The 14053-nt window shown below is 34.5% G+C and overlaps 1 protein-coding gene across 1 annotated transcript in view; it reads right to left on the bottom strand.

Moving 5' to 3' along the window:
- Nucleotides 1-14053, bottom strand: part of LOC150105629 (endochitinase-like) — a 70436-nt gene that overhangs the window by 33930 nt on the left and 22453 nt on the right. The window contains exon 3 of the mRNA XM_090394955.1: nucleotides 5450-5650. Coding sequence (XP_090251081.1) covers nucleotides 5450-5650 — 201 coding nt within the window. The remainder of the gene's footprint in view (nucleotides 1-5449; nucleotides 5651-14053) is intronic.

The following is a 14053-nucleotide window of genomic DNA, read 5'->3' as shown; positions in this document are numbered from 1 at the left end:
TAAACGTACATACATTTCTAAATACTGGTAACCCTTGTATAATGCAGTACTTATACAACACAGTCTACAAATTGTAGTAACCCTTTATCTTTTCATATGTTTTTCACCGTGCGACTTAAAAATCAAATTTTATCTTCAGTAAATTTGTGTCTGCCTGTATCTCGCATGTAATAATAAGTAGCGAATTTATATTAGGGGAAATACCCTTTAGCATGCATGCACTTCAATTGCTTACCGTATATAAAATGTTTATTGTTGAAAAATTTCCTCGTTTCTGCCAGGAAAGTGCATTAAAAATCATAAGTGTGTTCATCTCAAGCTAAGCACTTTATTTTCTGGTGAGTTACATACAATATGTAATGCTTGCTTTTTTGTGTAAAAAATTATTTTTATAGTAATGGCCACAAACTGCAACAAAAGGGAAAAAACCAACATTGAAAACAAAATTGATTTCTCTCGAGGAAAAATATTAAAAACCATGATCGGTTGAAAAATGGAGAAAAACCAAGAGTTTTTGCAGGGACTTTGAATTTAAATGAATCGACAATTCAAACAGTCTGAATCGACAATTCAAACAATCAAACAAAATGAACATAAATCCAAGAAAGTGTTTATTGCTGGGTGAACGATAAGTGCAAAGTGCGTTGCTCGTGCACACGATATTCTAATGGAAAAATGGAGAAATCTCTAATGATTTCGATAGAAGATTGCACCTCAAAAGAAAATTCCTATGGATGGAAATCTTATTAAACAAAAAACTCAAAGTTTATAAACATTTATAGTGCAGACCAAGTGTTCAATGCGGATGAATCTGAGTTATATTGGAAAAAAGTGCAAAAAACTCACCTGTAATTTGAAAAATGAAAGATCAGCTTCTAGATTCAGTTTCCAAAGATAGAATATATCTACTGTTTTGTAATGCATCAGGTGATTACATGACAAAACCAGTGTTTATTAACCAATCCTCAAATCCTCATGCTATGAAAGATTAAAATATGCACTATTTTATTTTGCCTAAAACATTTATGCATTATGTGCAATGAAGTTTAAGTACAATTTGTAATTTTTATACTATGTAATTGTTTCATAGTTTATATGTTTTCTTAACTTACGTGAATTACCTGAATTAAATAAAAATATTTTTTTTGTTGGATATGTCATTGTTGTTTATATAATTAAAAAAAAAATTATTTCGGAACGTAACCTTACTTTTTCTATGTGATGTGAGACTCGCATAACGCGATTTATATAACGAGGCATTTCTGCGGAACCTAACATCTGCGTTATATGAGGGTTACCTGTACATAGTTTTAAATGGTCAGTAATTCATTATTCCGTTAATCAGACTTCAATCACACCTCTCATTCCCTGAATGATAACAAGAGCAAGCGTGAATTTCAAGACCAGCCCCTGCCATGATGGTATATTTAAATTTTGTGAAGCACTTTGATGGATTATCACATGATAAGCTGGTAATTAAATTAGAATTACTGGGGATGGATAATAGTGTGCTGGATTAGAAATTGACTATATGATAAGTATCAGCTAGTTGTGTATGGAGAGCAATACCCCCAGAAGAGGAAAGTTACAGGGTAAAGAAGGAAGTGAGTGGATTTGTCCATTAAGTGTTGCAAATTACAAAGTTTTTAAAATTTGTGAAGCAAAGATGAGGTGAAGAGTATGTAATTGGTGGTGACATCTTAGAGGGGGATGAAGGAGATAAGGAATTAAAATTTCAGGACCACATTGCAAAAACTGTGAAAACAGCACAATGAATTATGATAATGATACAAAGGACAGTGTATGTAGAAATAAGGAGATTGTGGTTCCATGCTACAAGGCCTTCATCATGCTGCATACAGGTTACTGTTTATATATTTGGTGACCTGGTTTTCAAAAGGATTAAGAGATATTAGAAAGGTTCAGAAATGATTGACTAATGTGGTTTCTGTTCTCTGCAGAATGTTGTGCATGAAGAAAGAATGAAGAAATTAAATTTGCAGAATCAAGTAGAGAGGAGGAGTGTGTGTGTGTGGTTGGGGTATGATTGAGACATATAATTTGATAAGAGATTGTTATCAAATTAATGTGAAGAGGTTTTCCATCAAATGGGAGAGATATGAAACAACAGGAGGCCATTCTGGCAACTATATTAAGGGGGTGTGTATAGGGTGAGGAGTAGGTTTTTTGTAGGGAGAATGGTGGATGATTAGAATATATAACCTGAGAGGGTGGTGGTTACCAAAACAGTGAATGTGTTTAAGACATGGTTTGAAGATAATAATAATAATAATCCTTATTTTACTTGACCAAGATGCATGTGAAATATCTTCGTAGCCAGGTTAGTTGTATATAGAAGCAACTGACTTCCAATCGAGTTGTCCAGCTGTCCTTTTAGAGTACTCTTTCCTTATTTCTAAGTTTTATTAATAACCACTAAACATTTTGCCAACTTACATGATGTTTCTCATATATATATTCATCCAAAATCTTCACATGTTTTCTCTGAGGGAATATGATTATTTAACTGGAAATATAAGAATTTCTTTCTCTCCTCACTACTTCTAACTTCTTGAATCCATCATATAATTCTCATATTTCTCTCCTTACAGATAAATTCACAATACATGCTTTAATAATTGAAACAAAAAATATTTTCTTAAATTTTACTATTGGCATTCTAAAGTCTGGTTCTTGTTTTCAAACTCTTTCACTTATCTCCAGTATGACGAAATTGTGTTTTTCTGGGACATTTCTTGTTTCCTAGAGGAGGGGGGGAAATCTAACAAAAAGTTATCCAAGGGCCTGTCAAAAGTTTGTTGCTATTGCAAAAGAATCCTCCTGAAAGAAATTCACTAAAAAGTAACAATAACCTCAAGTGCAGAAGGAGGCATGGTAATGTGATGGCAGGCACCCCTCTAAGCAGTACTTGTATTCTCTCTGAGTGTTTGTTTATATTATTATTATCCTGACCTCCATGGAGTCACATTATGTTATCGTGGGAGGTCAACACTAGTTAAAATAAAGTATATCATACCACTCATTAAACTTAGTCTGCATATTCACCACCCTCTCAAGCAATGCACTTCATGCTCCTACACTCTCCTTGCAAAAAACTTACTTCTTGCAACTTCCAGGGATAGCTGCCTTGTCCTTGCTCCTTTCCCTCATTCTACCATATGAAAATTCTCCTCAGTGTTAATACGATAATAGCCCTTCAAATGTTTTGATCATATCCTCCCTCTGCCTTTTATTCACCAAACTTTGCACTCTACATGCCCTCAGTCTATCCTCATAATCAATGTTGTACAGTCCTGTTATCATTTTTGTTATCCGTCTCTGCACCCTATCCAAGGTTACTTCATTCCCTTCAAATACTGGTGACTAGATCTGACTGCAGAAATCCAGATATGGTCTGATCAAAGCTTTACACAATGGGACCAGCATACTTTTTTTCTGTCATGGTCAATATTCCCTCACCATTGCTGCAGTTCTAAAATATCTTCACAACCTTTGCAATATGTCCTCAGAACTTCAAATCTCTCCACAATCACCCCTGGTTCCCAAGAAGTGGAGGAAGTATAACTCCACCAAATGAGTATGAAGCATCCCATCTGTGGATCCCAAATTTTAAAATCTTACATTTAGTTGCATTAAACTGACATCCCCATTCATTTATCCCCTTTTGAGATTATTCAAATCTTTTTGACAAGCCAAAACATCAATACTATTACTAATCATCGGCAAACAACTGATCATTTCCCTGTAGTCCTGTCACCCCATCAGTGGCGCACTCATGATTGAATCTTCGGGGGGGGGGGGTAAGTAGGCGATTTGAGAATACACACTACGCATCATATACAACCTATGACTGAGCATCTGCAGTGATTGCCAATACATGATACCCATGATCTCGGGCAAACAAAGTATCGCCGGAGCACTACTTCGTTCGCCTTGCATTCACAGCAGCCGTGATTCCGAGAGTATTCCCACCTTATGTGACCGCTAATTCATAAGTAGTATAGAAATAGAAGACAGGACACAACATAAATAAAAAATTTAATTAGGAAAAGATTTTTGAAAAATTTTCTAGTCTTTTTTTTCCTTTTTTTTGGGGGGGGGGGGCAGGGCCCCTTGGTCCCCTCTCCCTAGGTGCGCCATTGCACCCCATTATGTCTCCCCCACACACACAAAATAGCCATACCTTAATGAGTAGTGATTGTTTTTAGTATGAGAAGATGTGAGCACTACTTCGTTCGCCTTGCTTTCACAACAGCCGTGATTCCGAGAGCCAGAGGGTATTCCCACCTTATGTGACCGCTAATTCATAAGTAGTATAGAAATAGAAGACAGGACACAACATAAATAAAAATTAAAAAAATAATTTAATTAGGAAAAGATTTTTGAAAAAAATTTTGGGGGGTGAGCAGGCCCCTAGGTGCGCCAATGCACCCCATTATGTCTCCCCCAACACACACACAAAATAGCCACACCTTAATGAGTAGTGACTGTTTTTAGTATGAGAAGATGTATTTATCAAAAAAGTAAAAAATAAAATAAAAAAGTGACGCTTATATTACACAAGTGTTAACATGTACATTTTATTAAGATTAAATGAAAATGGAAACACTATTTCTGGAGACAGGATACTTTGAAACCAGATTACAAAATGTTTTAGACATGGCTTGATTCTACTGAACTGCTTATCAAGTTCTGCTGTCCACTGATAAATGCACTCCCAGTTATTACCAGAAACATTGCAGACAAGGTTATATGTCGGTTCACTTTTTTCAGGATCCAGATGCTGGTAAGCATATTTTATTTTATTTTTTGTCCATGAACTGAATATTCACAACACAGTTCTATTTCATATTTCTAAAGATGATAGCAAAATTACATAAAATGGTATATGCCATAATTTTTTGATTTATTTTTGATTTAAACCAGCTTGAGAACACAGAATTAACATATACGTTGGTGTCCTCCTGTGATGAGGCCTTGCATTCAGTAAGGTGCTTTGTAATAATATATTATAACTAAAACTGAAATTGAAAGAAATGTTTGTTCGGGGAGGGGGGCAGGCAACAGTTTTGTCAATGCCAGTAATTTAAATATTGTTATTATGCGCGCGCACACACAGACAGAAAAGCATTCTTACTTCTTTATTTTTTACCTTTTTTAGTTCTTTGCTAACGTCAGATGTATACTTCATTTAAACTGCTTTTAAACAATAGTCTAAAATAATAATTTTAGACTATTGTGTTTAGAGACATAGCAAAAAATCACACGAGCAAACAAAAAATTGAAGCTCATGGCCCACCGCTTGCTCCGCTTTGCGACCGTCTCCAGTACCTGCGTGACACATCGATTGGTAAGCAGTTAAGGGAACTTCCGTTCTCCAAATGCAATTTATTGAAAACCAGCCTTAAAAGTGATTTTTTTTACTCACCTCTTTCAATATCACGGCCGGAATCGAGACTCATTAGCTGCATGCTTTCTCCACTAAGTTCAGCTGAGACATAAATTGCATGTGTACATAGGTACGCTGGGATTTCCTGTACATCGTAGGTCATGGGATGTCGGCGGTAGATAGCCGACGCATTATAATAACAGATGATCTTCAATGATGATTTGGGATTTTCATCAATAGCTGAAAATAAAAGAAAAAGGGTGATAAATACCGTATTTTGTGAGATCTAATTAAATACAGAAAGAAAATTAGCCTTATAGTTATAAAATGTTTTTGAAGGAGGGGAACAATCTCTGATTGTCGAGATTTTAATTTTTTTTTTTTTTTTTCTTTTCATCGAAGTTCATCCAGTAAACGATGCAAGATAACCAGTTTTGGGGTTTAAACAAGTTCTATACTAAAATATTTCAAAGGAAACATTTCTGTCTGGATATTTAGTATACCTCATTTTAATAAAGTTCAATGACAACCGAGGCCGTTTAAGCTCAGTTCTTCGTTAATTACGGTTTACATATCGATCGTACTTGAAATTATTATGTGCATCTCACCACATGCACGAAAGGCCTTAAACTATCCTACATCTGTACCATGAGCGGACTATGAGTTAGATAATCCGCAATTCCCTGATCTAAAAAATCAAACGTAGAACTTTTCAAGCCACCTGGGCCTCCAATAAGCAAGTTAGTGGTCTCATACTGAGCGATGAAAGCCATTCTTTACCTATAGACATTCGCAGATATTCATGCCACACTGGGCTTAAAACTCAAGAACCCTGTCGGTTGGAGAGCGGAGGCAAAATCCACTCGAACAACCAGGCCGGCTACTTCACGGAAAAAATTAACTTTCAGACGTGAACTTCTGTGGTATTGCGTTTCTGCATGGTCTCTAATGAGAACTAACAAACATAAACAGTGCTGTCTGGCCAGTAAATTCCTGTTAGTAGAATCTTTGGAAATTTTCGAACCTAATTTTTGAAAGATCGTTCAGAGAATGAGAATATGGCAGTGGCTCGTACTCTTTTTTGAACCCGGAATCCTAGTGATCTTATTATTATTACATAACACCTCCAAGGGAGTCCAAAGACTCATCGAGGGAGGGCACCTACTCTACAACTCTCTGTCTCCACCAACTTCAACGAACCGCAACTACCATCATCTACACCGACGCCATCTACCGCCCATCATCACCACTAGTATTTTTCACAAACAAACATCCATGGCGGAATTCGAACCCGCAGTCTTTTGGATGGAGAGCGGATACGCTAACCACTCGGCCAACCAGGCCGGCAACATTCAAAGCAGAAAAGTAACAGATTAATGGCCATAACTTTTATTTATTGAAATTAATATATAATTATAAACGAATATGTATATATTAGTTTATATTAATAAGTAATTAAATTTTTAGACAAAACTTAAAACTTTTATTATATTGTAAACAAAAAAAAAATTAATAATAACTGTCGCACAATTTTAAGGTGATTCTTATGTCTGGTACTTTTTCATCAAATTATTAATTTGTGGTCTAAATGTGGATGAACGCAATTCTTCTTCAATGGAGAGCTTTTAATATTTGTTAGTGAAAACTTTTGCACACACACACACACAAGTAAATAGTGAAAAAATGCAGCAATATTATTATAGGATTTTCTAATATTGGGAAATTCTTTGGCAACATACAACCCAAAAAGAATTCCATGATAAGTCATTGTATTTTATTTGTAAACTTCGCATTTCTTAAATCAATAAATTTTTCTCCATTTTGCAGACTGAAATTACCTTTACGAATCGATAATCTTTTACATGTTCAGATACATTCAATGTTTAGAAAAAATCCCGCGGAACCTTATTATGAGCATGGCGACCCAAGTTGGGAACTACTGGTCATACTTACTCTATGAATATATACATTAGTATCATTATATCTAGGAGTAGAGGTATAAACTCATGAACTCCCCCCCCCCAAAAAAAAAAAAAACTGCAACCAATATCAGATCAACCAGCTTAGTGCTGAAAAGAAAAAGGTGATAATCGCAATTGTGGCCAAACCTAATATATATAATACGAGATTTTAGTGAATAGCCATATTTTCTCCCTCACACACTGTATACAATATTTACAAATGTCTAGATCCCCTCATTCCCAACCCAGCTAACTCTGTTATGAAGAAATCATTAATTAATAACGATCCCCCCCAAACAAAAAAAAAAGCTATAGCTCTTCTTAAACTATTCCTCCTAATCATATTTAGAAATGCTGCAGCTGGTTTACAAAGACTTTATTCCACTTATGGCTAACCGGGTTCATACGGGGTAGTTGGGTTTGCAATTCCCAAGCTCCGGTTTGTTTTTCATCCCGCAAACCGGGCATTAACAATTAATTAGAGGTCTCATATATACTGGACTCAGAGTCGAGGTTACTCCAGTGCTGACTCAAACCAAATCTGGCAAATCTCTTACGTAATGGCGATTGTATTTAGATGATAACATGCTAAATTATCAGTATAATAAAAATTACGTGACACTCATAATCTTCTTTATGCCTACTTCGAGAGTTTTAAAAAGTTACTGAAGATTACGTAGCAAGATTTTAGCCGTGTAAAACAAATAAAGTGTTTTAAAATAAAATATAAACAATGCTGCTTGTGTAAAGTTGTGTCACGCCGCTTCATAATATTCTAGGGCATATTAGAAGTTTGTTATCCATGCACGATACTACACAGCTTTTAAAAGTATTTTTGGATTCGTCAATATATTTAAGATACTTTTTCATCATACAGATATTACAGGAACTGTAAGGTTCGAGTTTTGGGAAATTTTAAACTTAAATAAGCAATATTAAGTTTTTGATGTATAAAGGAGGTCCTGTAACTCCTTCACTCGAAGCCTAGAATTTTCTTTCGTAAAACCCGAAATACCTGACATATAGATATAATAATGGAAACAGATTATTATACTAACATTTGTGCAGTATCTTTAGTCACACGCTTTCCTTTTTTTTTTTTTTTTTTTTTTTTTAAATGGGAGCTCTCTTTCTCCGATCCGCACTCCACATTGTGGTATCTTTCTCTCTATCCATCGACTCCGTCATTTAGACTGAGACTGGATTAATGAATTATGGTTATTATTTTTATTACCAGACTAAGCAAGGTAGGCCACATACCACCAGCTATCATACCTTTTCATTAATTCATTCATTCATTCACATTATCTGCATTCACCACTTCCAAATGGGTAAACCATTCCAATCACGCACCGCTCTATGAGAGGAAAAAAAGAGTTCTCACCCCCTTTTCTTGACTGTATTCATTCTCACTGAATGATGCCTTTCTCGTCCTCTTCATCCTCCATTAAATGAAAAATTCCACCTACCAGTATCCCTTTACCTTTCAGAAGGTTATTCTTTATCATATCATCCCTCTCCTGTTTACTAGTGTCTGCAGTTCCCAAGTTCTCAATTTTATTCTTTTTTTTTTTTTTTTCTTACTACAACAGTAATTTCTGAACTTCTTAATAAAACACTTAGGCCATAATAGAGGAAAGATCAACGCTTCATGACTCCCTGATTAATGAAAAACATAAGTTTGGGCCCCACCTCACTTGTGTGTGTGTGTGTGTGCGCGCGCGCACACACACACACACAGTAGACTCGCGATTAACAGACCTAAACCGGACTGATGCAAAAAAAAAAAAAAAAAAGTGGAAGCAAGAATGGCTATTTATACAATTCAATGCATATTACGAGGTATATTTAATGCAAAACACCACATATCCAATACAAAATCATTATAGATTAAAATAAAGTTCAAGTTGTTAAAAAAAATTATATGTTTTGAATAAACCCGTTCTGTGCGGTTATGGTTATTAGTGAAGAAACTACTGTAGGAATCATCACTTTGACTACACTTCAGGAGGACGATTCGAATAATGTCCACGATGTGAAGAACCTTTTATAGGGCTTTTCAACTAAAGGTGAGTCAGCCGGTACCATATGGAGGTGGAAGGGATTTCCCTCACGGAAACTGAAGTTATTATTTTTTTTAATCCACAAAAACGGAAAACTGGTCAGAAGACACACACACACACACACACACGCAACTGACAGACATAATATACTGGCCTTACAGCCTTAGATCGTCATTTCATATGACCATAACCTTCGGGAGGAACGATTCAGAAAAATGTCAGAAGGAGAGAAATGAGGTGACATTATTTATAACACTTTGAATTCTTCTAATTAGCAGCACAGCTACTTAAACATAATTTAAATTAAAAAAAAAAACTACTGAAAATCGCAATTGTGAATGAATTGAAGCCCTAATTGGTCTTATTGGCTTAAGGCAGCCTGACCTCAGATTACAAGCATAAAATGCTTCCACCTTTTATGAAAAACTTGCTAAAACTATTCAGTCACCAGTTTCCTCTCCATCCCCACTAGCAACAGATGAGAATCAAATCACGTGTATACGTTCTGCCGGATCCAGAACTAACGTCATGGCGGATCTATCGTATTCAAAGTGCTGTATAATCTTGTAACTCCAATGTTGGTCTGCTGATAACACGTGTACGCTATCTTTACAAATTGCACGCTGACTGTGCTGATCGTACTCGTTCTAAATGCAACGGCATTCCCAGATCAATATTTGTGCAATACGGAAAGTACCGAGAAATTCCACTGTGGAGTCACGTGAGTTGACGTATGCGGCTTCAGAATCAATGCCAGATCCTCGAAGCATATACTATATTTTTTATCGATGTAAAATTCTGAATCTATTTAATAATGGCCCAAATAATTTCTTTCGTGTGAATAAGTAAAGTGAAAAATATAAAAATTAGTATCGCTGCACGCCTGATACACTATTTTATATATATATATATATATATATATATATATATATATATATATATAATAAGATACAAGATTCAAATTAAAATGATGAACTAGTCATCATTTTAATATTATTGATGAAACGAATTACAGTCAAACATTATCCTTAATGACGAAACAAAATGGTATGTCATAAAATTCCAATGAAACTTCAAATAGAGGTGGAAAATGTTTTTGATCGATTGATAGAGCCTCTGCTACTAATTGCTCGTAAAAACTTAAGCAAGTTTGAGCGCGGTTAATAGTTGGAAGGGATTTCAATCGATCGATGCTGTTAGCACACTCTTCCTCGATGAGTCTTTGGTGATGAGTCGATGACTCCCTGGAGGTGTCACATAATAATAAATTATAATTTTAAAGTAAATCTCTCATCAAAATATTTATTCAAAAAATAAAAGCAATGTTCACGTCTATAAACAAGTTAAATATATTTGATCGAATGACTAAATGTTTATTTACAAGAAAAACGCAATTTAAAATTACAAATAATGTTTCGAGACATTTAGATTGTAGCAGACAAGATAGAACTACTACAAGACATATTCATCATTCAGCTTGTTTATATATATATATATATATATATATATATATATATATATATATATGTGTGTGTGTGTGTGTGTGGCGATTAGTTTTTACTCGGTTGTTATACATTTCAAAAAATAGATTTAATGACTCCAAGACCGAGATAACATTTTACAAGATTTTAATGATAAATACTACTAGTTTCGGCATATAGCAGCCTTCTTCAGGTATTTATAAAGGAAAGGAATACTAATAAACATTGAATTATTTAAATAAACAAACTGGAAATTACAGGTACAAATTGCCTCACATAATCGATACATAAAAACGTTGTATTTTTCAAGTTGTTCCAACTGGCGTGCCATTGTTTGTTGCAATTGTGCGTGCAAGTTCAAACAATGGCACGCCAGTTGGAACAACTTGAAAAATACAACGTTTTTATGTATCGATTATGTGAGGCAATTTGTACCTGTAATTTCCAGTTTGTTTATTTAAATAATTCAATGTTTATTAGTATTCCTTTCCTTTATAAATACCTGAAGAAGGCTGCTATATGCCGAAACTAGTAGTATTTATCATTAAAATCTTGTAAAATGTTATCTCGGTCTTGGAGTCATTAAATCTATTTTTTGAAATATATATATATATATATATATATATATATATGTTACAGGCCGAAACTAGTAGTGTATTAAAACCTTTTTACTTAAATATCGGTTCTAGTCATTTAATTCTTCATAAAACTATGTATGTTAACCGAGTCAATGATCATTCTGTCATATATATATATATATATATATATATATATATATATATATATATATATATATATATATATATATATATAAACAAAATATTAAAGATTCTACTGACACCGAAGGTACTTACATATTTAAGAAAAATAATTTAAATTTGAATAAATGATAATGATAACAATCACTTTCAGAAAACTTACGCGCATACACATAAAGAATCCACTACAAATACGAAAGCGTTTAAGATAAATGATAGCTTTTTATTGCAGGTGTCGCTTCCGCATAATTTGTAATACACATTAAGAATAATCGCAAAAAAAATATCAAAAATAATGCTCACTTCTTAAAATAGCTCAATGATTTTAATAATCACTGAGCTTGTTAAAATACACTTTTAACAAGTAGGCAGTCATGATAGATATTAAAAAAAAAAAAAAAAAGCCTAGTTATTATTAAGTTTAAAGTCAGGATGAAAAAAAAAAACCAAGCAAGGCATGATAGTTTGCGCTAAGAAATCAAATTGTCTCACGGGCTTACGAAGCATTACGGACAGGCACCTGAGACATCGTGTCGCGATGATCTAGGACAGCGCTTCCCAAACTGTGAGCCGCGTCCCCCTTGGGGAGGGGGCATAAGTTTTGTTGAGGGGGCTGTGAAATAATGAAAACAAATTTAACATGTTTTAAGACTAAGTAGATTTTTTTTTTTTAATCTTAGAAGAAACGTATTTAATTTTTATTATTTATTGTTATTTTTTATATTTTAATGGAAAAAAATTACACATTGGTGTTGGTTCACAAACTTTGCTTCCTGCGTATTTCGGAGTTTAATGAATATTACTAAATATATGAAATGAAACTTATTATTATTCCTGACACCTCCAAGGAGTCCGAAGACTCATCGCGGGAGGACACTTACAACTGTCTCAACCACTACACCGAACCTCTACTACGAATCAACGCCATCTACCACTCACCTCCACCACAACTGGTATTCTATGCCTGTAAATTGCGTGTGTTCTGAAGGGCCGATTTGTCTGTATGCGGGATGAAAAACCCGAGTTTCCGGGAGAAAAAAACCCTGCTACCTCCGTCTGAAATCGGCTAACTCACCTTCGATTGAAAATTGTCCAGATAAAGATTCCTCCCGTCGCGACGAGAATCGAACTTAGGCCTATTCCAATCGAAGGGCGCAATGTACCGTCGTTCTTCCAATTGCGCTACGGAGGCAATTATTCATATAAGTTTCATTTCAAAGGTATTGATAAGAAGCACAAAAAAACTTACAAAGGCAAAATCTTGCCCTCATTTAAAACTGCCAAGTTTTTCGCGCTTTAAATTAACGTTTCATTGCTAGTGTACACAGGTGCGGGCGACGCTTTGGAAAGAAATACTCTTGGGGTTCAGAGGGGGGGGGGGGGCTTTACATCCATAAGTTTGGGAAGCACTGATCTAGGATGATCCTTATACATTTACATAAGCAAACGATGACACCGTGTAAGGAATCATAATTACACGATGCCATAAATTCTATTTTTTTATTATTTTTCATTTTTATTTATTTATTTTTAGTGCCTAGCACGTTGTTTCCTCGTGGAGACAACGTCTAGTTTCATAATTACAGGAAGGCCAAAGAAATGCCGTTATAAATTCTAATCTAGTTGTCAGGCTAGAGAAACTTGAGGATTAGAGGACTGAATGGTGAAAATGGTGGGTTGTGTGAGGTGAAGTGTTGTCCCGCGATATTTTCTTGGACGCGTAACTAATATAATAACTTTTTATAGGTTTATTTTATTTTATTTATTTTTTTTCAGCTGGTTTCTCATTTAGTCGATCGTTGGTGCAGGCAAATAGTTTTGACACCTGAAAACTCGGGCATTGGTATTTGAAACTCAGAAAAATCAACATAGATCGCGCACTATTTCAAACAATAATATACCAGTTAAGGATTAGGAATACGAGCCTTAATCTCGTTCCAGTATCTTCGAAATCATGGGTAGTCATGAACACAACTATTACTGATGGCTAAAAGGAATGAGGAAGATCGACTGCCTACTTCTTTTCAAAAATTAGAGCTAAAGGTGTTCCAACTAACCTCTTTGGTGAATGAAATGTATAACAATATTTATTAATTTTTATTCATTTATTTTCGTTGAGTTTCCAGTAAGTTCCAATATTTAAAAAAAAACAAAAAAACTTTCCATTTAAATTTTTTTTGAAAAGAAAGTTATGAATATACATGCGATCTTGCAAATAAAATTTCAAGTTAAAGTTATATTTCATTATAATAATTACATATAATGATACTCAGACTCTCATATTTTGAAATCATAACATAAATCGCTAATAGGATTTTGGGCTTATTCATTAATGCATTAAAGTGTCGCCTTTATAATAATATCACATTTCCTATTATCT

Source organism: Typopeltis vanoorti, chromosome 6 (genome assembly GCF_054136105.1).
Source record: "Typopeltis vanoorti isolate ZY-2024b chromosome 6, IOZ_Tvanoo_1.0, whole genome shotgun sequence".
In the NCBI taxonomy this organism is placed as follows: Eukaryota; Metazoa; Arthropoda; class Arachnida; order Uropygi; family Thelyphonidae; genus Typopeltis; species Typopeltis vanoorti.
Note: the sequence above shows the minus strand (reverse complement) of the source record. Positions and strands in the feature narration are given on the sequence as shown.